Below are 26026 nucleotides of genomic sequence, written 5' to 3' on the forward strand. Positions count from 1 at the left end.
GGATACTCCACCTACAGTCATCTCCACTTACTTAATAGCATCTCTCAGTGTCATTCCCCACGTTTAGTAGGATGCTAATACAGAGACCCAATAAAAGTAGGTCCTTGGTTGTGGCTTTACGGAACTGTGGGAGTTTGGGAGTCTTTATTTTACTCTCTAGTGCAGAAACATGATTTTATCTGAGTGCATGGGTTATTGCAGTTTCTTTAGGTAAAGATGATCTAGGCTAACTTCTTGAGCACCATGTAGTATGGGTGTAGAAAGCATTGTCTGAAAGCAGCCACCATTGTTCCATATTTCTTTTTGCATAGTCTGTCTATGGCTTACAAAATGACATTCGAAGTCACAGCCCTACGCACACGCCAGTGCCAGAGACTAAGCCACCCACAGAAGATGAACTACACCAAGAGGTTTGGAACATAACTACAAAAATGTACTTTTAAAAGAACTTTTTAGGGAATAACTTTTTAGGTATAAGCCCAAAAATTATTGTAACTGGAAGTTATTCAAAGCAGCTTTGCAAACATTTAATAGACCTTTTCCTAGTCTCAAGGTATGTGGATTTAGGCATGTAATTTCATCAAAACTAATGAGGCAAAACCTGAATTTTTTGTATCATGTATAAAGGCAGTGGGAAGTAGGCCAGTGAGTGGGTTCATTGTATAGCAAAGCCCATTAGCCCCTTCAGCTGTAGACAGCTTGCTCTTCTTTCAATGCTGATTTCAGGCTTGGGGGTATACTTACCAATCATTGTTTGCATGTATAGGTTCTCACACTTATCTACTGTTAAAGCTTTGTTAATCTTTCCTGAGATGTTAGAGTCTGGAGAAGTATTAGTTCTCCTCAAAAATCTAAAAAAAGGCTAACTGGATTTCTGTTGATGAACCTTTAGGAAGAATGTTATATTGGGCACATTTTTTGTCTCTGCAGGATCTTTTCTCTTTAATGGAAACTTCCATTTATTTTAGAGCTATACTGGTGAAATGTTGTTTTAATTCAGATATATTTCTCTTCTGTGCCCTAGGATAAATTAATGTTCAATTACAGCTCTAATAAAAAAAGTTATAGAAATAGAGTCAAGCAATAAATTACTCATAAAACTCTTTGCCTTCCTTTCTTGCAGATTAAGCACTGGCAAATGCAATTAGACAGACATAGATTAAAAATGTCAAAAGTTGCAGAGAGGTACGTATATTTTCACCTTTTCTATATTTTCAATTAGACTGATAACTATTGGGGAAAATGTCAGTGTGAAATAGCTTCAAAAAGCTATTCACAGCAAATAGCTGTTCAAAGAGAGACATGAGAGCTCAGATGTCATAGAAGTAACTGATGAGAGTTTACTCATGAGAGTGGAGAAGTATGAAGTTCTTTTAGTGATAAAAATATTCCAGATATTCCATGATACATTCCTGATAAACCTGAGTCACTGAAAGAGCCTCTGACCAAGTGATTATAAGTTTCACCTTTCATTGGCAGGGAGGCTAAATGGCAATAGGTCTGGGGTTATTGTTTTGGTATTTCAAAAGGTCAGCCACTGATGAAGCAAGGGAACTGGCTGGTGTGGAGCTCAGTCAGTGCTTGAACAAAGTGAGTTTGGGCTCAGTTTTGGTCAGAGATGTAACACTGGTAGGAATCTATCTCCAAAATTTATCAGAAAGGGGCTAGAAAGCAAATAAAACAAAAAGCCCAGCATTGCAGAAAATTGAGCTGCATGGGGCTTAGTAAAGGAAATAAGGCCAAATACAAATTGCTCTTCATCTTCTCATAAACATTTCTGCGTATATGTCTACTCATTTATGTGTATGTGTGCATACATATGCAAATCCAAATAAATATTTATTTATAAAGAGAGCAGGCTAAGAATTTTTTGTTTGCTGAACAGTAAAAAGTACACTAAATATAATAGGAATTGAAAAGAAAGGATAGCTGTCCTCTCTTGTCAATAATTTTACAAGAATTATGAGGCCAAAGGAAACAGCAAGCTTAAATAAGGACAATGGGAGATGTAAATTACCAGAATACAAGCAAAGTTTTTAGTGTGCGCAACTGATTTTAGTGTGCGCAGACCAGCTCCTGAATATTAAAAAAAAAATTGTGAAAAAAATGATTTTTTTTTGCTGGGAATGATGTCCTTTGATTAGGAAATAATAATAAAAAATTATTATATTTAAGAGAAAATAAAAGGAGTACTAGCAGCTGCAGGGCAAATAAATATAAACTGAGTAACATGCGGTGTTTTAGAACAGATTTTAAGGAAACTGTTGGTTAAAACCACAGGGATATAAAACATGTTCTTTATGAAAACAAATGTGCATGGAAGAGGTGGTATGATTTAATTCATTAGTGCCTAAAGGAACCTTAAATGGAGCTATGTGGAAGTATTAGGGAAGCTTATTTTATTTCCACTCTTGGTAGACCTTAGCCACCCCTCCTTCTTCAATGGTCCACTTTCAAACAGCCTGAGCAAACCTATTTCACCCTGAGCTTGTAGCTGCCTTCTGAGTGTGTGCACACAGTTACCATGGCTTGGTTGGTCAAGGTAACTTGTTAGCTGGGGTAACCTCATCAGGTTTCTTCTCCTCCTGACATGACAATGTTTGATGCTTTTGTTTTCCTAGTCTATTAGCTTATACAGAGCAGTATTTGGAATACGATCCTTTTCTTGTGCCCCCTGATCCCTCAAACCCTTGGATATCAGATGACACCACTTTCTGGGAACTGGAGGCAAGGTATACAATTTTATTTTTTCTTTGGAAGTAAGGGAGTATCTGGAAATGTGAAGATTTCAGACAGAGGTACTGCAGGAAAATACTGACTCTTTTGGTCTTTCCAGTTTTGGAAAATACTCTTTTGGTCTTTCCAGTTTTCCAGTTTTGTAAGATTGGAAGTGCTATATATTAATAAATCTATATGAAATGTTACAGTAACCAGTTTCCAGGCTTCTAGTATGGTGGAAAAAAAAAAAAAGACAACTTTTAAAATATGACAACATTCCTAGTTGGAAATCTTTATTTTTCTATGTATTACCTTCTTCCTCAGTAAGTACTAACGGTCTGTTTGCTCATTGCTGAACATTGCACAGATGTGAGCGCTCTAAAAAGTGAGAAAACCATGGAACTTTAGGACTTAGTCTAAATTATGAACACATTGTTAGAATACTGAAGCGTTGGTCATTTTGGGTTCTGTTGTTTTTAATTCTGTAGCAAAGAGCCAGGACAGCAGAGGGTGAAACGATGGGGATTTGGCATGGATGAAGCTTTGAAAGACCCTGTGGGAAGAGAGCAGTTTCTGAAATTCTTGGAGTCAGAATTCAGTTCAGAAAATTTAAGGTAAATGAGAGTTACTTTATTTTTTAATAGCCTGTAAGTTAAATTCGACTTTTGCTTTGTAGTTTTCTTTTCCTGATACTTTTCATTTTTTGACCCCTTCAAAAGTTTTCCTCATCTTTCAGAATTAATTCGTCCAGATTGCTACTCGCTTTTATGTACAGGCTGAAGGAAATATTCACATAGTTAACAGAGACTCACGTGAAGCATATTTTTCCATTCATATTGAACTTTAGGTCAAACTGCTCATATAAGAACTTTTCTCTAAGCTTGTTTTTCATACACGTATAAAACTGACTCATTAAAAGCCTGTTCAATATATTTTATTTAGTCAAATATTATGAGAAAAGTAAAATGAAAATAAAAAAGTTTATAAATAAATAAAAAATCTAAAAGTAAATTCACCAACTTCCATCAGGTTGATTATTTTCTGGGGATCATTTTGAATATCTCTACCAATATTCTAGTACTTGTGCATCTGACACAGCTGAAGTAGGGAACATCTAGCTCTCAAATTCCTCACTAATTGTAAAATGGAAAGTGTTCTTAGTGTATGCAGCACAGAAAATATGTTTTTAAAAATGTTCTTACAGAATTACTTTTAAGTGAGGGGGAAAATTACTTGATTTTAAAAATGGCAGCCCATCAATTGGTTAATAGCATGTTTTGTTTTTGCTGTTCTAAGAAAGTCACGTTTCAGTAAGAATTCTTTCAGAGAGATTACTAGCAGCCTTTCTATAGACAGAAAAATTAAGCTTAGCATAGTACAAAAATATAGGCAACATGTTTTTATCTTAATTCCACCTTCTTGTCAGATGTCATCTGTATCGCTTTCCATTCACTGAAAACAAAAGAAGTATAAAATCCTATTTGCATTTACATTCTAGACCTCAGAATATTCCTAACCTACTTTTTTCCTATGCCAATTCTTACTCTAAAGTGGTTCAGCATAGCCATTCATACTAAAATTATGCTTTTGTAGCATCTTACAAGAGGCATTTAATATTTATGGTGTTCATTTGTAAATGCCGGGTAATTGCACAGATCTCCTTGTTGTTAATTTAAATTTGTCAGCAGAATAATTGGAGCTGGAGTCCTCTAAGTTGCTGACCGTGTTCATATTCAAACATTACCTTTGCATCACAAATATAGCCTGACCTGTATGTGTATGTTGATGACTTTATCTGTCACAAATACAGATTTTTCTTATTAAAAACTCCAATTGGTCAGATGAATTTTTAAAAATCAGAATAATACCAAGAAAAGGAAAGGTAATTTTTTCTTTTTAAATTATGTTTGAAGAGCATCCTGGTAATTTGTTATGCAGAGCAGCTGTTCAAACATGAACCTTTTGAGCCCAGTGTGTGCTGCAGTTTGTGGTGCTTTTCTGTGATTAATTTGTCCCTCTGCCAACTAGACTGTTACCCACATAATCCCTAACTCTTTCGCCTAATCCTATTTACAACACCAAATACAAGCAAACTGCAAGTAACTGATCTAGAAAAATTCCCTCAAGAAATTTCTTCAGAGATGATTCCTTGACATGCTGTCTACTCTTCTGTCTCTTCCTCTAAATTCTTAAATTGGCATTATAAAATATAATATCTGAGAAACAGTGGATATGATGTTAAAGGCCAGGCAGGGGATAAATTTGCTCTGAGAAGGTGCTTTCTGTGATAATTAACTGAAGGGAAGCTGTCTCAGAAGCTCAGAATTATGTTTGTAAATGCCCAAGCTGTAGGGAAATCAGTCCATTAGGTTCACATAGTAAATTTGGGTTAGAAGGCATGAATGTGTAAAGCTTCTTGTGTATGGCTGTCAGAATGTTTTAGATGTCAATAACAGGAGTTAAAAGCTTGATGATTTCAAGCATTAGCACTAAATAAACCTTAGAAGGCAGCTACTTTCATTGCTCATCTCTTAACTCCATCATGGTAATTTGGGGGTTTTATTGGTATTTTTTTAATTATTATTTTGACAGCCACCTTAAGAAAAATAATTGTGTCCAACCACATATTCCTACTGCAACATATTAAACTCAAATCAGTTGCTTGTACTTGGTTCTTGTACTTTTACAGATCTAATAATGATAAAACAACACTGCCAAGCCTATAGTTGGATGGCAGCTGGGACCCTGCTTTTGAGCTTTCAAGCCGAGTACACAGGATACAGCAGGGACTGCAGGCATGACAGGAGTTTCAGCATTAGTAGATTAGCTGTCTTATACCTCATTTTGTGAAAAAAATACCAAAACCATGAAATGACAGGTCTACCAGATACACCATTTCTATTCAAGTGTAATGATATTACATAGCAAGAAGTCCCTTTTGTTACTGTTACATTAACTTTGACTGAGAGTTCCTAAGGTATCTGAGAATATCCTTCTTGGTGGATACAGATCCTGTCCTGAAGGGTCTGTATCCCTGCCTTGGGATTCAGATCCTGTCCTAGAGAACACAGCAAGGATGAAGGACCTTGAGCCGTGATTTTGTACTAAGAATTGTGCAGTGATCAGGAATATAGCCAGGTTTTCCTTCCTTACTTTGTACGTCTGTTCTTTTTTCTTTGCCCGTAAATGGGGCTTAATAGTATTTCACTCTCTGAAGGAGTGTTGCAAAGCATAGCAAAGGAATAAAACTGCACAAGCAGTTCTGTCAGTGCAGTAACTTCATTGCAGTGTGACTGCAGTTGGAAGGTTAGATTCTGCACTCACCTGATGCAGGGTATGACTTGTGATCTCTTGTTACCATGCACATTTTTGGAAGAATTTGTGTGCTGCTCAATACACAGAACAAATAGCTAAAGTAACATATGATTTGGATAATAGATTTATGAAATTCCCGATGCCTATTACAAAATGGTGACCATTGTTTAAAATTCACAAGACTGAAGTTTGAGCATGACCCAGTACTATTGAGCTTAGTCACAAGGTTTTCCAAGCACTAAAAATTACTTTTTAAAGAGTGTGAGTTTATGAAAACAAGCTTACTGCAGCATGGCACCTGGAGACCTAATGCCTTTAATTTCTGTAGCAAATTGTATTCCTCTTCTTGTCCTTCTTTTGTCTGTAGTGCAGCAGAATTCTTTGGAAAATTAGTATTTGTATGCTGACTATAGGTTTGCTCCCAACTAGTTATTTTGTAGGAATTGCAGCATGTAAAGATTAAATCATTTTAGACCTGCCAACCTGAAACCCTGTCCAAATCCTTGTGCAGTGAGTGTGATCTCCAAAGCAGCTCTAAGACTGAAAAACCTCCTAGGTTAGCAAAGGGAGATTGGCGACAGGTTAGGTTCCATGATACGCAGAAGGAAAAGCCCCTGGATCCCTTTCCCCTTCCTTGGATGCTCATTTCATAGGTCTGTAATGTGTGACTAGTAGGGAAAAGGGACTTTGCCTTCTTGTTACCCAGAAAAAATAGGAAAGAGACTGAGAAATTTGATAGATTTGGATGTCTTCCCTCAATAATTTTTGTCTAACCCTCCCCCTGCAAGCTGACATTTTATGAGTTGTTTATCCCTTACAGTGGTGATTATGAGGCCCTGTTGTGGGTGCTAATAACTTGACCGAAATTTAATCCTCAAAGCTGAAATTGCCTGTGAGCTATTCCTCATTCAGACTCAAGCTTAAATGCCAAGTGCCAGCAATGTTGCCATTTCTGCAGAGTAGATGAGAAAGAAGTTGCAGGATTTAATGAGTTTCTCTGTCATATTCTTGAAATCCTTCAGTTCTACTATGCCTTGAAGCTTGAAGTTGTAGTGGGCAGGAAGGTGGACTCTAGAAATCAGAGAGCAAAATTTCCTGCCCCTGGAAAAATATGATGTGATTTTATTCATGGAGTTTGTTTAGGTTTTTATTTGCTTTTTCTGAAAATGCTGAAAGGTCTAGCCTCTTACTTGTTTTGTCACATGCACTGAGTGCAAAGCTCACATCATTCCCTCTCCAGTGTTTCCACAGTGACTGTACCTCACGTGTTCCACAGAGAACCACTGCAGCCTTTCTCCCACTCGTTGTTCCTGTGGGCTAAATTTAACTGATTAGCTTGGTCTGGAATCTGGCTGCACCTGCCTTTAGGTCAGTTAATGGGACAGAAGCTGTGTTGCAGCTGTGCTATTTATCTCTGAGGCCACTGTGGCTTTGAAAGTAATCCAGCTGGAGCACATAATCCCCAGATATCTTGCAGCATGTGTTTTAGCAGTCCATGTGGCTGGGTGTACTACTACTGTACACTACACACCCTCACTCTGCTGTGTGTCTGCTGTGTGACCCAGCAGGTGGCAGCCCAAATGCTGGGGTAGGGGACAGCAGGGAGGTTTACACCCAGCTACCCAAGTCTCTGTTCAAACAGGGCTGAGCATCAGCTGGAAAGGGTCTCCAGGGCAAAAGCAAACCTCCACCAAGAGGAAATGCAGTTTCATCTGAGGGCAGCCAGACTGAGTTCTAGTTCCTTACACAAAGTAATACCTAGTCTGTGTATATATCATTGCCCAAAAGTTGCAATTGCCCTTCTCCCCCTGCCTGCCCTTGCACATAGTGATGTTGCAGACTGTGTGCTTTTTGCCACAGGAGTCTTCCCTTGCTCTGGTCACAGCTCCTGACACAGAGAGCTGTAAAACAGTACAGGCAGCTCTTTTGATTTGAGGCCCTGTGCTGAGGTCTTGCTGACTCCATTTTAACTTCATCTGTGCTGTTGGTTGCCATGGGATATTTGAAAAAGTTATTTTTGAAAATGCAAGAGGGAGCAGCCTTATTTTTGTCATTTCTTAACTTTGAATATTTGAATTCAACTCTCTGTGGGAGGAGGGCAGGCATCTTTTCTTAAAAGATAAGTAGATTAAAATCTTAAAATGTGTGTTGGCTGTGAAATAAGCACCCTAGACATAACACAGAAATCATAATTCTTCCCACTTTTAGAGAGGTTTCTATATTTAGAGTTTCACATTTTTAGTTGAATCTTTGAATGCTATTGTTAGAAGGGTAAAATTAAATTAATCTGCCAAAGAACTGGTGTTCAGCCTGCAAGAATAGGTCTATACAACCTCCCTACTCTATGCTGCAAGCATAGAAGTAAAATTTATTGAAATTTATCTCCCATCTATTTCCCCATAATTGAATATAACCTACTATATGAAAACAGTTTACTTGCAAAAAGAATAGCATCCTAAGGCATGTTTGCAGTGACTTCCAGAGTTATTGGCAGTGGTACAATGGAACAAAAAAGGAAGTGACATCTCTGAGCTAGATCTGCAGGATGTCTGCAGGGAGGCAGAAAATGTGTGTTTACAAAGAGCATCCTTCCCTTTCATTTTTGTGTTCCTTACCTGGCTTGGAGACACATGAGCAATCAGTCAATCCCAGAAGATGCACTTGAAGGGGTTAGCACTGCAGGATATGTGCTTTTAAATGCAAATATCTAAAGCAGCTTAAGGAAACCAAAGTAGGTTGCCCAAATTTGAGAGAGTGAACTGAATTAGAGTTTGTGAGCTTTGCAGTTTTTAAACTTGAGTTATCAGGCATTCCTGCATTGCCATCAGATTCTCAGGATACATCCCCAGGCTCTGTGCAGAATTATGTCCAATTCCCACTGTAGTTCATATATAAAAGAGATGTTACCCTGAAGTTTTGAAACTGGAGTTCTATTGGCACAGATCCCTTTGTGACCTTGGAGAAACCACTGTACATTATTACATTATTAATATATTTGCAAAACTGGGACAATATTGCTTCTCTGTCTCTTGGAGGATCTTAGACGAAAAAATTGTGCTTATGTACTATTAAAATTGAAGGTTGTAGAAATACCTAAAATAGTCTTCTTGATAGCACGAATTTAACCATGCTGGCTTGTGGAAAATGAGCACAGGCTCCTTCCATCTCTGCTACAAAGACATTTCAAAGCAGGACTATGAAGGAATAATTGCTTCCTGAGAGGAAGTGAAGGATATCTTACAGCAAGAGTACTACAAGATTTGCTATGCTTTACTATCCTCTCTTAGGTTTTTTGCAATAATTAAATTAGAATTTCGTTGAGGGTGGTATCATTTTTCTTTCTTGGGGGTCTGAGTACAGTTTCACTGTTCTCTCCTATCCCATCCTTGTTGAACTCAGCTAAAAGACCTTTAGTTGATCTCACAGTGTAAGCAGGGTGCAAACCATAAGGTGTACCCAATTTATTTGTCATCCATGGAAAATCCTGCTGATTTCAAAGTTAAATCACTTCAAGGCTCAGTTTATCTGTTTCAGAGGATCAGCTGTGTCAGAACAATAATGAAAAGTTGCAATGATATATATTGCATGTTTACCAAAGTCAAACTTTATTTGAGCTCTTGGGTTTGAGGGAGAACTAAGTGGTCTGAACCATGTCTAAGAATGGGATCCTGAATTAATTTAGGATTATTTTGTGCCATGAGAGAGTCTGAACACCAAGAGAAGAAATAATGAAATAAAGCTTACAGCTAGTTAGCTTTGATCATAAAGTGCTCAGGACCTTTGTAGTGGTCTTGTTCCAGTCTGAATGAGGATGCAGTGAACTGTCTGCGCTACATATGGCTGGCCAATGTTGGTTTGCTCAGCAGCAGAAGAGAGAATGTGTAATTCCATTCAGCATTTTTAGCAAAAATATGCATGTAAATGGAAAAGAGAAATTAAATTATAATTAGCAAAACAAATGCTTCTTCAATGTATGCATGATTTCTGAGTAACAAAATTAATTACACAGTTTAGGATTTAGCAGGACTCAGAGATTCATGTAGATAGCAAGAATATAAATGATTAGTTTTTGAAAGAATGTCAAAAAGCAGTTAGTTTATAAGTAATATAAGCCCTTGTGGTTAAGCCAAAATGAAGTGTCAGTTTAATTCTAGCTAAATCTGGAATCTTCTTGCAAGCACATTACCCATACATAAGTAATGAAAGATTTCCTATCTGCCCCATGAAGAGCCTTCTAAAAATTGCTTCCCTGGGTGGGTTGATTGCCTTGAGACAATACACCAGAATGCTGATCCCAACATAAAACCACTCAGCTTTTTCTTATTTTAGCATGTCTAGATGAAAACTTCAGTTACTTAATTTCTTTTTTAAGAGCAAGGAAGAATGTGGGAGCTTCATTAGTGGCTATCCTGAGCTGAAAGTCAAGATGCTGTGTTGTGCCATAGGTTCTGGTTAGCAGTAGAAGACCTGAAGAAGAGGCCAATCCGTGAAGTTCCTGCTCGCGTCCAAGAAATCTGGCAAGAATTTCTTGCTCCAGGTGCACCCAGCGCCATCAACCTAGATTCAAAAAGTTATGACAAAACCACTCAGAATGTGAAGGAACCTGGAAGATACACATTTGAAGACGCTCAGGTGAGTTTGCAATTGTGTTTATGGACATCTGAAATAGAATATCGGCTAGTGAAATCTATACGCAAAAATGAGATGTGTTTGGGAATTAAATGATAACCCCCTGTCTCCTAAAAGGCCATTTTGGCAATGCAAATGCGTAACATTTTTTCTTTCATGAGGCATATGAAGTTCTTCATGGAACTTCTGTGCTTGATACAGAGTTTTCAAGTGGACTTTGAATAGAGGAAAGCATGTAGTGAAGAAAAAATTAAGTACTTTTGTATTAAATGCAACACTTCCTGTGACTTATAGCTTAATATTTGATCTCTGAAGACTTCTGAGAAAAGCAATAGAAAATAATTGGATTCACAGTAAAAGTAGCAGAACTGGTATCATTCTCCATTTTCATCAGCAGCCTAGTGATAAAAATTTAATTATTAATGCAAAGTGAAATGGTGTCAAAAGGAGATATTGAGATCATATCCCTGCAGAATTTCCTGCAGTTTGATTATTAGGTCATCATCTTGGGATTCAGGAGGTGCTGCTACAGGGCCCATGAAAGAGAAAAGGGAATTGAATTGAGGCTTTCTACTTTTTGGGAGAATGCCTCTGGCCTAAATATGAAGGGGAATAATTTTGCCTCCTTTTAATTTTTCCATTATGAGAATGCCAAACTATGAAGAAACAAGAAAATTTTCAGTAGACCGTATGTCATAGCCACTGTTTTGAAGTACTCTGCATTAGACCAAACATACAATTTTTACTTGCATCTGCTGATCCCTGGACATTTAAGAATGCAGTGTATAGCAAAGACATAAATGGCAAAAGTAAAAAATAGAGCAAGATTAAAGGTTTTTAAAAAATGTGTCTTTGCAGTTGAGTGAGTAATTGACATTTAAATTCCTTGCCAGTATCCATTGTTTTTTTTGTAATAAGTATAAAATTTCAATACTCTTTTACTGTCAGATCTCTCTTCTTGTAATTTTGTCCTTCATTTATGAAAGACATGGAGTATTCAGTGTTTATGCAAGCAAGACTTTGCCACCTGGAGAGGACCTCTGCTTCATCCAGTTCAGCACAAAACATTAAACCTGGCAGCCTCAAGGGACAGGCTGCACCTGCTGTGTTCTTACTTGAAACTTTAGGAACTTTAAAGTGTCCTGTCTGAGGTGGAGCGTTTTGTCAGGGGTAGGGCTCTGCCTCTCCAACAAGCCTTTTTTTGTCCTGCCAGCTGGGAAGGAGACTTTTGGTGTGCCATTCTGGCAGCTGGTGGGTCATTTAATTGCAGTTAAAAATGTTAATTGCAGTTAAAAATGTATTAAAAGCATTTCTGGACTGGAAATATAGAAAGATGAAACTCCATGTCAAATGTAGATACACAGGTAAAATGGGACACATAAGTAAAAATAACCCATTTGTGCTGAATATGTGCATTAATGTGTCCTGGCTAGTGTGTACATTAACAACACTAATACAGCCCAATTTATTCTTGCTTTTACAGGCATATTTCTTGTACAGAAATTAAATTTTAATGCTCGGCACCACTTTCTGCTCTCTGTTGACTGCATTGTCTGCTTTCACAGACACTGAGTGAAAAAAGCCTTCCCCAAATAAACCAGTCTAAGTTCTGAATATACATCAGAATTTCTCTGCTTCCTGTAAGAAATACAAAGACATCCAGAATAATTGTTATGGTTTCTAATACAGCAAATACAGCAAATACAGCAAAAATTAAACATCAGTGCTAATTTTACCTTGCCTTAATTTTCAGACAAGGTGGGGAGTTTTGTTTGGGGCTTTTTTGTTTGTTTTGGCTTTTTTTTTGTGCTCACTAATTTTATGCACTACCAGGCCAAGAGACAGTATTTTCTTTCAAGTTTGTTTGCTGTTTCCCAATTGCTGTGCTACAGGTTTCCTACAGTAAAAAATAGAATTTGAGTAAAACAAAAACTCCATGAAAATAGCTAATGATAGAATAGCTAATGATTCAGTATTTTTAAAAATATATTTTTGAGAGTATTTTCTGTTCTGGCTGCTTTTTCTCCAAATCTTTTCTATAGCATATCATCAGAACTCGAATTATCAAGTGTTCTACATCACAGATTTTTCATTTTTCATCTTTTTCAGAAATAAGAACATTTCAAAATTTAGTTTTTTAAGCTGCTCTTCTAATTTATTTTCTGAATAAGGGTTTACAAATATTCATATGCCTCTGAAGAATTAATATCTTGAAAATTAGATTAGCCTGGAACTTTTTTTCAAATTACATATGTATTTTCCTTTTTATATTGTTAACTGGAGAGCAGACTAAACACCTGTCAATGGATGTTGTCAAGAGTAGCCAGTGGAAATCCTCACTAACCTAAGCATTAATTGTGGTGCTGAATTAAAAACCTAGTACCTCTTCTTCGACTCAGAAATCACAAAGTATCTCCAGAAACTAATTCAGAAAATCTGATGAGGAAGGACCCACAGCTCTTAATTTCATCACTTAGCTAAACTAACTAATGTAAGGGAGGTTGGACGTTGGACCTGAAGCTAGGACTCCGTTATCAATTCTTAGAAAATAAATTTGTACTGGAAAATTTGGTCAATAAATAAAAGGAAGGTGTGTTGTGTAACTATACATAAGAAATGGGTAGAATTTCAGCCTTAAGAATAGAAAGCAATTCAGCCTTAACTTCAGAGCTGAAACCTGCTATCCTATAATACTTTCTATTCATAGTTCTGCTGCTGGTGTACATTCCAAGGCCAAAACATGTGTCTCCCATTTTACACGTGTCCTCTTCTTTGGCAGTAACAGCTCCTCCTTTCCTTTTCAGGAGCACATTTACAAACTGATGAAAAGTGATTCTTATCCTCGTTTTATACGATCCAGTGCCTACCAGGAGCTGCTACAGGCCAAGAAAAAGGTATTGGTCCATCTTGCCTTTGTCTTGCCACTGTGCAAAGCAGTGGTTATGTTTGCAACAATACTCAGTCTTCTCTCCCCTGTGCCAGTGCAACTGGATATCTGGTAGGTGACCAGCTTGGCGTTTTTGGAGGGTCACATACACACAGGAGTTCAATATACATATATGTGTATATATCCTGCATGCGGGCATGTTTCAATAAGTTAATCTAGCAAAACTTATTTTTATTTTTACATCCCATATTGTACTGTTTTCTCTGTTATGAAGCACCTTAAATTGCAAAGTGCTTTACAAATACATTAAAAAAAATAAAATAAAATCCCAGAAGAATAGTCTTTCATGTTTGCAAGTTTGCTTATGTAATAATTGTTGTTCTCTTTATTCCACCTATGAAAGCTACAGAATGTGTTTAGAAACGATCTTATTCATATGAATAACTTCTAACTTCAACTATAAATATAGGGGCTTCCCAATTTTGTTTCTTTCCCTATTACTACATGAATAGTTTTGAGTAGGCTAGGAATCTGACTTGAAAGACTGATCATGTCACATTTTGGCAAACAGAGGTTCATGTCTTGGTATGTAATATTTTCTTAGAAAAGTCCAGTTACCAAATGGGTTCTGAATAGCCACAGCCCAGAGTATATGGAGCAGCTTGTACAATGCAGATTTCCATGATGATAAATAATTCTATGAGTGGGCTCTAAACAGTAATCTCCTAGAATCAGCTGGGAGCCCTGTGCCTTGCAAAATCGGGGCCCCGATTGTTACTGGAACAAGGTAGTTATTAACACTGTAGCATTCTATTGTTAATAATGGCAACCTAAAATTATATGAAAGTACTGTGTGATTTTGTTTTTTGTTCAAACGTTGATTTCTGAAGATCCAATATAGAGAGAGATGTTGAAAATACCAGAAAGCTTCAACTGTCCGTGTGAAGTCCTTAAGTTTGTGAATGTCAGTTCATTAACACAAGATGTGCACTTCATTATTTCTTTTTACTTTCAGTTTTTCTTTAAATTCAAACCAGTTTGATCCCCATGAAAAATTACTTTTGTCTAGTACTGTATCTGTTTTGCCCATCCCCTGTTTTGCCAAGTCCCATTACAGCCTCATACCTGTGTTTGCTTCCTGATTTATACAAACTTTGTTTTGCAGTCCATTGTTACATCAAACTTCCTTTTCTATTCCATTGTTCTTGCTTTTCTTTTCCCCCTCCTTTTTCTTTTTGTTTCTTTTGTTTTATTTATTTCAAATTTAAGTTGGAAAACACTCTGGATCGTCGAACATCTTTTGAGAAATTCACACGCAATGTGGTAAGTTTGTTGCCTCGGAAGAATAGTAAGCCTGATGGGACATCCTTCTTCCCTTCCCCTCACTGATCCCTACTTTCCCTTTTGATTCTCTAACTTGGTGGTTAAAAGTGTATTCATCACAGCTTGTGAATTTTCCTGGGAATGACAGCTTTATAATGTGCTTTCATTACAACCCCTCCTCCCTAGTCCCTTTCCCACTGATCTCAATAGTCACACATGGAGGAATGGACCTTTGGGAGCCATGCTTTTTGCATTAGGAAGCATGAAATTAGTCACTTTTCCCCCCTATAATTTTAGTAAAGAATCTGTGAAAACATGCTTGATGTTGTTTCTTTTTCTGGTGCCTTCTAAAATACTTAGTCTAAAACACTTGAATACATTGGATTTCCATCCTGTCTTCTTTTAATTTTAATAAAAAAGACTTTGTCCCCGTTTTTTCAATTGGGCACAGGGAAAAAAAAACAATAATAATTTTCCCATCTTCCTTAATGTCTAACAGCTTCTACAGGACCAAAGAATTAATGCTGTTTATGTCAAGGGTTTGACTTGGATTCATTTTCATAATGGACTAAAAGGAACTGATTTTTTTACTTTTCAATGTATAACTTTCAAAAGCTATTTCTCAAAGGCAAAAAAAATTAAGGCTGGTAGATTTGTCTGGGCATTCTTTTGCCACCTGCCAGAAGATCCACTGATTTCGTGATGCTTGGGATTCTTTTTACTTATCCAGTTTCTTTGGGATTTTTTTTTTCCTTTTACATTGCGAAAGTTCCAACTAAAGAATTCAACGCATTTATTTTTGTAGGGCAGAAACATCCCTATTTTTCCATGCCATAAAAACTGTACACCAACACTGAGGGCGAGCACTAACCTGTTATGAAAAGAGGTAGAAAGATCTTGGATTATACTCGAGTTTGTCTGCATTGTCTGTTGAATTGTGCAGGTGACGCTGCTCTGTGTGTGTGTGCGTCAGTGGCTTTTTCTGTGACCTGGTTAGTGGAGCTGTGTGTGTTGAAATGAACAAAATGAGAGCTTTCAGCAAAGATCATGGTTTTTGTTTTTTCAGTTTCTAGGGAAGGAGAAGCAGTTGTCAGAAACTGTCTCCCCTGTAATGAGGCTCAAGAGTATTGCCTCAAGTATTTAAAAACTACATATATATTTTCCAGTAATCAAAAAAAGAAAAAAAAACACGGTGAAAGTTTTGTGAGGCTGTGGGAATATCTCACTTTTAAAAACAAAACAGTAATTCTTTAACTACTTTCTTATAGGTAAAGGCTTCCTGTAATATGCTTTGAATCCACTGTAATCAGGAAGAAATTTGGATTCAATGGGACAAAGTCAGTAAAGGACACTAAAAGTAAATAGCTACAAAGGAAACTATCCCAATGTTTGAAACAAAAACCCCTATGTTTTGCATGGTGGTGTTGCCATAGCATGTTGCAGTGTGATTTGTGTGTTGTCTAAACAGGTTGGATCTATAAAACAACATTGTACATGATAGCACTATACATGATAACTCCATTATAATTCAGTAAGAAGTTCCATATTAATAAAAACTCTGTAAAAGAGAGTGTATAGAGTGGGTAACACATATGGACCTCTGCGAGCCAGACTTTTTCCCAGTCACAGTGCCTGGCAAGGGGCAATGCTACATTTATTCATGGCATTTTGACAGCCCAGGGGTCAGGAATTGGCTGTGGTAAACATTGTGCAGACAGGTGGCCATGAGGGGGAAAATGGCAAGCTGCAGGTAGAGGGGTCGGGAATACAGTGCAGAAAAGGAAAAAATGGAAGACAAGACTGGGAGATGCTGAAATCCCTCCCAGAGCAGCCTTACAGACAAACCAGCAGTTCTGGGCACAAACATGGGAGCATTGTGCCCTGCAGCCATGCCCAATTTTCATCCTGCTAATCTCAGGGCAGAAGTACCAGAATAGCAGCATGCCAGAGATGCAAGGCAGGCCCAATAAACCAGCTGTGAACTAGAAAAGAGGATTTCTGGACATTAGTAGTTTGGTAGAAGAAGGGGATTTTTTTTTTTTTCTTTTTCACAGAGCAAACTCTGAAATAAAATCTGTGGTTTTGCTTTTTTTCCAACTACTACCTGTTAACCTGGGTGGAATCAGTCAAGTCGGGTGAGGGATGAAAGAAAAACCTGTCACTGCTAGATCTATAATCTCTGTTCAACTGACAGCTCTCAGGCTTGCAAATTAATCCAGAATATCAGGATTCTCAAATGCCAACCTTTTTTCCAAGATGACTGAATTCATGTCAACCACTTCCTCAGGACCTCTTTCCACCAGATATCCTTGTTCTTCCACTCTTCTTCTTGGTTGTGATGAGTTTATAATATGTAATTATCTGTCTTGGTACAGTGGTTCCAAACAGCAGGGATGAGGGAAACATTTCTCAGAATATTCTACAGTGCACTGATTAACTTGATCAACTCTGAAGTGAGGGACTGTGGAATAGATCTGTTCTACTGATTAATGCAGAATATAGGTATGAAAGGGGTCTTCTGCAACCTGGATAAATGCTATCATCTCTGATTTATTGAGATGAAAATTACAGTTTCTTTTCTCTGATGGTTTGCAATATTCAGACTAATTTTCACTGGATTTTTTCCTCAGTTATATAAAATATATTTATATTATATCAATATATTTGTATTAAACAAAATCAGACCTCAGTTTCTTCCATTTGAAGTGTTCAATAAAAACACAGTAACCTTGGCTGTGTCTAGGGACTCAGTCTGAACAGATGGACTTGTAATTCATTATCTGATTTGTTGACTCTAGGAGGCTCCTGATCAATGTTGAACGAAATTGGGTTACACTTGCTACAGAAAGCATTTGTTAAACTAGAAACTTTAGAAACTTTGTAGAGGGCAATTACTCTGTTCTATTCCATGAATTACATGGAAATAACCTATTATAATGAGTCATTATTTTAGCCTGATGGAGAAAAAATAGAAGTGGAGCTATACACTAGGCTCAGCTCTGCATTCTTTGACATTGAAGGGTTTTCTTTCCAGAAAATTTTCAGTAAGCTGGTGCAGTTCATGAAAGGTCTAAATGCTCAGTTTAAAAACTGACTAATTAGCTGCTCTGTAGATTTTATAGTGCAAAATTGCCAATGCCTTCAGCAGTCTGCAGCAGAAAATAGGGTTAGCCTTAGAAACAGGTCTGCATTCACATAAAATATACAGAAGTCATAGCAAGCTGGCATTTGCTACCTGTAATATTTATTACTCAACACTTAATAGTTTGTATCTGAGTAGTAACTCTAGCTATCATTGCTCTGCCTCACTTACACTCCTGGGTACTGTGTGAAAATGCAGAGCACAGGCACTGCAGCACTGGTGGGATGAAGCCATCAGATAAGTGAATTGCTGTGGAGTAACAGGGGCAACCATGTGTGTCACAGCTTTGAGCCAGAGGCACAGAGAGCAGTGACACTGCTCTGGGCTCCCCCTGCCTCGCTCAGCCCCTCAGCTTTCTCTTTGAGACTGATAAAAGTCCAGTCACCTGCAGCTCCCCAAGGGACTAGGGAAGTTTGGGATGGAGCTGGAGGATCTCATTGCATGCTAAAGCAGTAGAGAGACCAAAATCAGCTGTTTCTGTGGCACTTAAAAACTCAAATTCTTTTGAAGAATTCAAGTAGGGAAAAAAATATAAAAAAAATTATAAATTAAAAAGCTCAGCAAATTTACCTCAAGTGCTAATATCTAAATTACAGGGGGGAAAAGTAGGTGAATATACACTGGTAGTGTTGATGGGGGCAAAGAGGTTCTTTAAGGAACAATTTTGTCTGTAATTTCTCATGTGTGTGCAGGACTTTGCCAGTGGCAGACAGAGCAGGACTAGAGCTCCAGCCTGGTGCTCAGCTGTGATTACTGGTTTGGAACCCTCAAGACAAAGGGACCTGCTTTACAGGGGAATGAGTTAATTTAATTTCCACCCTATGCAAATTTTATTGTCCCACCAGGAACTAAGTTAGTGAGGCAAGAAGGGTTAGCCTCCCTCCTTAGAGCTGTGGGGGGAGCCACTCCATCCTCCTGCCTTGGTGCCATGACTCCAGGCACCACCATCAGTGCTAGCATTTCATCTGTCACAGTTACACAGAACACAAAAAAAAGAGGTGCTTGTATGTTTGTGAGGCCTTAGGGAAATACAGCCAGTACAAAACAGACCAAGTTCAGTTCATATATTAAATTAGAAGCTATCAAACTAATTATCTCCACTCATAACCTCATAAACAAGACCCCATTTAATAATTCTGAGTTTGAAACCATTATATCTTATATTACCTGTATCCTTTCCAGCTGTCTTCTCCCACTTACCTGGAAGAACTTGCTGACCAGAGTCCTTTGATTTTTTTTTCCCCCTCCAAACCAGTAACAGCATTTCATGCATGAGATTTGAAATGCAAAGGCCATTGACCAGAGCACATTTTCACCGAGTTTCAATCCAATGTCACTTGACGTGACATTGTGAATTACTGCCTAGGGATGGAAATTAAAGCTCATAAAAGTAGCTTCCTCAGTTTTTATCAGTGGGTCATAGACTTTCTAGATGTTTAAACAAGTGTAATCTATTTTCATGTTAAAATCTAACCCTTTTATAGAGGAACAAAGCACATAAATAATTAATTTAATCTGTTAATCAAGAAATTTTACTATATGAATAATCAATTTAATCTGTTAATCAAGAAATTTTACTACAGGAATAGGTAAAACTTTTGCACCCTACTGTGCCAGACCAAAAGTTCATCTAGTCCTGAAAATCTAGCCAGGGGCTAGATTTTTCTCAAGTATATCATTATCCAAGAAATGCAATACAGTTTCAGCTCTGGAATCTCATTTTGAATTTACTTACAGGTTATTCCCAAAATTTAAACAAAAAACCAGTTAGTTAGAAAGAATACAAATCAAAAAGCTACTTATTTTACAGATACAAAACAAGAATGAAAATAATAGTTAATTGTAGAAATGAAGGCCTTCTCCATTTCAGGAAGAGATGTTTTATTCGTATTTGAATTAAAGGAACAAATAAATAACTGAAATTTTTATTTTGGCCCACTAATTTGTAAAAACCTCTAGTTTAAGGAGTCTTTTTAAGAGCTGTGCCCACAGAGGAAAATTGTAAAGCACATGCCAATGAGGAATGGCCTCCTTGTGCTGTTCTGCAGTGACTGGAGCTAAGCTGCTCTGTGCTGGAAGAGAGGAGCTTAGGAGTAACACACAACCAGGGTCATCCAAGCGAGGAGCCAGCACAGACTGGTCAGGTGCTGGGCCAGTGTCTGCCATTTTCCAGCTGACAAAAATATACCTGATTCTTAGGCTATCTGCAGGAAAGAGAACTGCAGAGAGGTATGGAAACTTGAGGAGTCAGGCTCAGGACAAACATACTAAAAAAATATTTTTCTTGTGCATCAGTTCCTTGGAAACCTACATTTCAGATGGTTGTTCAAATTCAAACTACCCCATCTGGCAAGAGGTTTTAGCTTAATCACAAATGAGAGCAGCTCATTAGTAAATGCAAAGTGCAAAAGGAGAAAGAAATGGATGCCACTGGATTTGGAGTGAGCCAAAAGAGGAAAGCAGTTGTTCAGCCACTGCCTCCTGCTTCAGATCAATGCAGGAAACAGTTTGTCCCTAATGAGAAAGGAACAAAAGGCTGCAAATCTCAGCCAGAGGCAGAAGGATTTCCCTGCACATGAAACCACTTAGCACTGCAGCTGTGCTGACAACTTGTTCCCCAAATTCAGTAAATACTAGCCTTGTCCCCTTCCTCACATCTGAAAGAGAAATACACCTGCACAGATGGCTGACAGCAGGTTCTCTGTGGAAGCTGAAGCAGAATTCTGAAGCCCAGAGCAGTGCTGAAGCAATTCCCTTGTGCTGGTAGAGCAAGGGCTGCCGCACCATGGAAAGGGATTTACTGCTTCTTCTCCCGTGTCCCTCCAGATGTGCTCCTGTCAGGGGCTGTTTACCCCCCAGCTCTGTGTGTAGGGCCATGCAATGTCACTTGGAAGCTTTCCCCGCTGATCTGGCTGAGCTGGGAGTGTGCTGCAGGTGTTTCACCTGTGAGCAGATGGGGAACTGAGACCAAGGAGGACTGCTTCTCCCTCCGCATCTCATTTTGCTCACAGTGGGACTCCCCCTCTCCTTCTCCACCAGATGCATGGAATTCTCTTTTCTAGTGCTACCAGTAGAGGTCCTGGGGAGTTGCACCTGCACTGGCAATAAAGAAACATGAAAAGGAACGGTTGAGGTTACACAGCAGAAAGGAAGATAATCTTCTAAAAGGAAAAGACACGATCTTTCTCTACCATACATTTCAACTCCAGCACCTGTAGACATTTCATATTGATTTCTTTTAAGCCACCTATGTAAGGAGGTTGTTGCTGACTTTTTTCCTGGATCTTTTGAGGTGTTAGTGTCATGCTGCATAAATGGGTCAGTCAGCACAACTGTATTTAGCAGCATCTGTACATAGCTTTACAATTTTGCCCCCTAAATTTGCTAGAAGGAAAGCTGAAAACTCCATGTCAAGCAGTTAGTGTGTTCAAATAGGGACTGAATGCTGAGGCCAATTGATTTTGTACTTTTAGATGTACTTGTTCACTCCAGCTGCTGTGCTGCCTTCTCATACTCTGACTCCCTTGTCAGGGCATGTGTGCAGGGTTCCATTTTGGCACCTGCATTATTACTAAAATTCTTAAATAGTTGTCCAAAGTGCACTAATACAGCCAAAAAAATTCTAATCATCTTTAGAATTTAGCCATATGCTTCTAAATGTTGATGGCAAGAATATATTTAAAATATTAAGGATCTCCTTTTCATTAGATAAATATTTACTACTTCTGATTCACCCCCCCCCCCCCAATTTTCTTTAATCTCATTAGCACAGGAAACCTCTTTATATGCTACAACTCTGAAAACTGCCATGTTAGATGCAGGTTCCCAAATCAAAATCTGGTTTATGGAAATGCTGTTAACATTGTATCTGAAAGAAGTAGTTAGGCTCAGCTCTTAAATTATGACCCACAATGGATGATCCTTACATCAGTCTGTAAATTAAGTAAATCTGGAAATCTCCTAGAAGCAGTAATTCTGAAACTCTACCACAGAGAGCTAAAGTAAAAGTATACTCTGGAACAGAGTTTGAAAGGAATATTTTGTAAAGTGGAAAATAACAAGTCCCTGCAGATCTAATAAGAAGATGTGATAATTCTGTATCTGGCACTGTCTATTAAAAGCTGATTTTCCTAATCAGAGAACTTAATATGATTCAGAATAAGCATTTAAGATCTCTTAAGGAGGGTGTATCTTCTAAGCTGTCACTTTTCCAATTTTGTGATAAATTAGAACTACTAAGGTGTGGAAAAAGACCATTTGTTATTGTTGTTGTTGTTCAGATGGAGGTTTCTCTAAGGCAGGGAGGGAGCTGAAGGAAGGGGACATCATCCAGAGAGTTCCTGATCACTGTAGGGCTTTGGAGAAAAAATAGCCAAAGATCAGCAATATCCAGGGAGCAAGTTATGTGGAACACAGAAAAAAATTGTCATGACATCTCACTGTGTCTCTAGGGGAAAATTCTAACAATATGTAGAAAACAATCACAGAAATCAGATCAACTAATAACTACTTTTTGGCCTGATTTTATGTCAGGACTTCCTATTTTATGTAATAACATAATTCATTCCTGAGATGCTAGAATTTGTTTATGATCCATCTAGAAATTTTAGAAATTTTAAAACTCCTAAATAGTTGATGTAAATAATAATAAAAAAATATTTCACAGATTTTATACCACAACAAGCATTTATGCAGCTTTCCAGTGTAGTATTGAGCAAATTTTAACTAATTGAGCATTCCTGGTTTTAATATTTTAATTAAGTGGGTTATGCAGTTCAGTACTAAAGGGAACTCATACATGTTTACAGAAAGTAGCCAGACTTGTACACCTGTGAACTTAAGTGCAAATAACCTAATGAAAGGTAAAGATAAGCATATGTTCAATATTTTCTGAGATTATGTCTAGCACCAAAAGTCCTGAATTGCCTAATGAAATTGTCAACAAAACATTAATCTCAGAAATGCTTTTAATGTTTTAAGTTGTGTTCCAAGGCCACACTGCTATTGAGGCTCTTGACTATTTAAAAAGAAAAGATGTCTTACTACAACAGCTTACCTGCTGCATTAGAGGAAAACATAATTTAAGGGTTAGAAAGTATCAAGAGGGCCCGAATTTAATACACATAGAAAGTGGCAGATACAGGGGAAGACAGAGCACCAGGAAGGAGACTTTCTGTCTTTCAGAGAAGTAGGTAATAATACTGTCAGGTGATATGGGGAGCCTAATGCATGACCAGTCCAACCCAACAGTGCAAATCATGGGTTCCCTTTCAAATTATGTTGTAGGGGAAGTATTCATCCTAATTTGTTCAACTTGTATTTCACAGTACAAAGAATAAAACAGTTATTCTTCCTTTTATGAAGACCCACTCTGATATATTGCATTTGAGCGAATGCTCAAGACCAACTTACAGATCCCTGTGAGCTTAAATTTAATTGATAATGACAATAGACATTAAATTGTGTAATTCCACTGAGTTATAATACTGCAGATGGCTTAACAATTTATTGATATGGCAGAATATGTTCATTTACTGCAGAAAATGAAGCATCTCTCCATAGTTACAGATTTTTTATTGTATTCTCCTTGAAACCAGTTTGATATTTCTGAATTGGGCACTTAAAATGAACAATGTAATAAATGTAAGTATTAAATATCTAACTGGTGAGTTAGAGCTGATTTCTATTTAATGTTTTATGATATATTTGTGTTACATTGTCAGGGTATGCCTGTGATGTCAGCTTGCTGTGCCAGCTCTGCCTCTGTTGGATCAGAGCCACAGTAGGATGGCACTTGGAGAGCTAACTCCTTTTATGTGGCCGTAGGAGAGCTAATTCCTGTTCTGTGGTTTCTGTCTGGCTCAGATAAAGCTCAAATCTGCCTGACATATACCAGAGTGACATACCTTACACCATCTTCTTCATGCTGTAGACCTAGCTCTTGTGGGACAGTCATTAACACCTTAATAAAAGAACTTGTTAAACAATTGACACCACATCCTTGCAATGGGAGGAATGATGAGGACAACAACAATACGGAAACCCAACACCTTCAAAGCAGGGTTATGCAGTCACATGTAATATACCTGACCAATGTTCCTTATCAATAGTAAATATGGTCCCAACAAACCTATAACTGTGTTCATGGAAAAGCTGCTTTCCTACAGCTGTGTATGCAATCTGCCTCTTACTTTCTTACCTGAACTCAAAAGTAGCTTTTTTGTCCCCTGTGACAGAGCTACTGCAGTTTGCACATTCATCTTTGCAGCAAGCACAATGCACTCCTGCTTGTGGTAGCCTTCAAGTTCTGGGTGTGACTGACAGCAAAAACTTCAGCATCAGTTTCTCATCAGCCAAAACCAATCTTGTTCAAAAATGGCCTTTAAATTTGCTGGCTTGTTCTGTGAAACAATCTGGCTGGCTGACAGTGCAGGTGTTTAAGTGTAAGGACTTCCTGTGGTTTAAGATTTGACAGACTCCAGTTGGTGCCCCTAGTTATTTGAGAGTGATGTGGCAACACTGAGTGGTTGCTGATGAACAGGTTTGCAGTGATCATGCCTCTGTTTTCTGTTTTTGTTTTTTGTTTTTATCTTTTCCTCAGGGGAAATCGCTCACATCAAAGAGGTTAACCAGTCTAGTGCAGTCCTACTAAAAGGATCACCTTGTAGCATGGAAGCAGACTCAAATCATTATACATACTTTGTAGCTCACTGATTGCCTGACTCAGAGGACAGTAGAACAAGATGTTGCATGAGCAAGGACCTGACTTGTTTTCTTTTGTGTATACTAAGGCATTACAGACTCCGAGGGACTCTCTAGCCTTTCGATGCCTCCATTTCGAAAACTGTCTGCTCACTTCCTCCTTCATATCAAGCTGGATCTGTGTCTTTTTATTTTCTGCAAGCTCAAGTACAGTGAAAAAAAAGCTTCTGCTAGGCACAGTTTATTAAAAAAATACGTCAATCAAAAACTGGAAGAAATGTAAAAAATGCATATATTAATAAATATACATATGGCATCACATTTATTGCACAATAAATTAGCACAGAAGGTTTCATTTCACTGATGTATTCACATTGAGAAAGAAAGCCTGTGTCTTTGTCTGTTGTCTGTATATTCTCTGTTAATGTTTCTTGCATTTATTTTTATACCATATTTAAAAAAAGAACACCTTTTACTCCAGATGTATTAAAGTTGATCCTTTCTCTGTAAATTTGTGTATGTTTATATTGTTGTTTTATCTTTCATTAAAAGATGCAGAATCTCTTTCCTTTGGGAAGTTTGAGATTTTAATATTGAATCTGAAGATTAGTCAAGAGCAAAATGATCCCCAAAAGTTACACACCTTGTGCTTTCTAAAAAGCGACATGAAATGGCATTTTCTTTCTCTCAGTGACACCTAATCAAACACACTTTATTGATAATCATTTACTTTTTCTTTTCTTTTTATCAAGCTAGCAGCAGAGAGACCTTTCCCGCTTGCTCATCATGGCATACTCAAACCTTTCTTTAGCCAGGCCCTGCTGCTGTGTGACAGCGCAGTCCGTGTGGCCATTCAGCCGCTGCCCAGAGCGGATGGACTGGGCTGCACTTCCTGAGGAATGGACATGAGCAGAGCTGCCTGAGAACACCAGGGTGCACTTGCTCAATAGGAAGGACAGTGCTTCTTTCTCCTTGCCGTCACTTGGGACGCAAGGCAGCGCTTTAAGCTGGAAAGGTGGTGCTTTGGGAGTGCTAAGCACGTGGTCTGTGCAGAAAACCTCCGCTAGCCACGCAGCAGCAAGCTGTCATTTTAATTCCAGGGCTCTGTCTGGGGATGCTGTTGTGTGTCCACTGCTGAGCTTACTCACACACAGACCTGTTGGCAGATTTGTGAGCGTGTGCTGGTGTTGCCCGTGAGACAATAGACATGGAGCTCCTGAAGCTGTATCTGAACTGGAACCAGAAATCTGCTTGGCCTGAGAAACAACACTGTGGACTGATAGAGGTGATATAAGGATAGTGAGAGAGAA

The 26026-nt window shown here is 38.1% G+C and overlaps 1 protein-coding gene and 1 pseudogene across 6 annotated transcripts in view; both read left to right on the forward strand.

Moving 5' to 3' along the window:
* Nucleotides 1–17325, forward strand: part of RGS7 (regulator of G protein signaling 7) — a 231719-nt gene extending 214394 nt beyond the window's left edge. For 3 of the 5 annotated variants that reach the window (XM_084203386.1, XM_084203385.1, XM_084203388.1), the window contains 6 exons: nt 312–410; nt 1124–1185; nt 2622–2732; nt 3207–3332; nt 10479–10665; nt 13467–14034. In XM_084203386.1, coding sequence (XP_084059512.1) covers nt 312–410; nt 1124–1185; nt 2622–2732; nt 3207–3332; nt 10479–10665; nt 13467–13664 — 783 coding nt within the window. In that variant the 3' untranslated portion in view covers nt 13665–14034. Of the gene's footprint in view, nt 1–311; nt 411–1123; nt 1186–2621; nt 2733–3206; nt 3333–10478; nt 10666–13466; nt 14035–15677; nt 15759–16140 lie in introns of those variants that run through there. The other 2 variants (XM_084203389.1, XM_084203387.1) reach the window with 2 other exon arrangements.
* A 2519-nt stretch (nt 17326–19844) lies between these two features.
* On the forward strand, nt 19845–25299 carry LOC311151924 (annotated as a pseudogene). Its single transcript has one exon. The product of its transcript is annotated as an uncharacterized misc_RNA (transcript).
* Nucleotides 25300–26026: the final 727 nt, after the last annotated feature.

The sequence above is a fragment of the Fringilla coelebs genome, assembly GCF_963513975.1.
Source record: "Fringilla coelebs genome assembly, chromosome: 3".
Classification (NCBI taxonomy): Eukaryota; Metazoa; Chordata; class Aves; order Passeriformes; family Fringillidae; genus Fringilla; species Fringilla coelebs.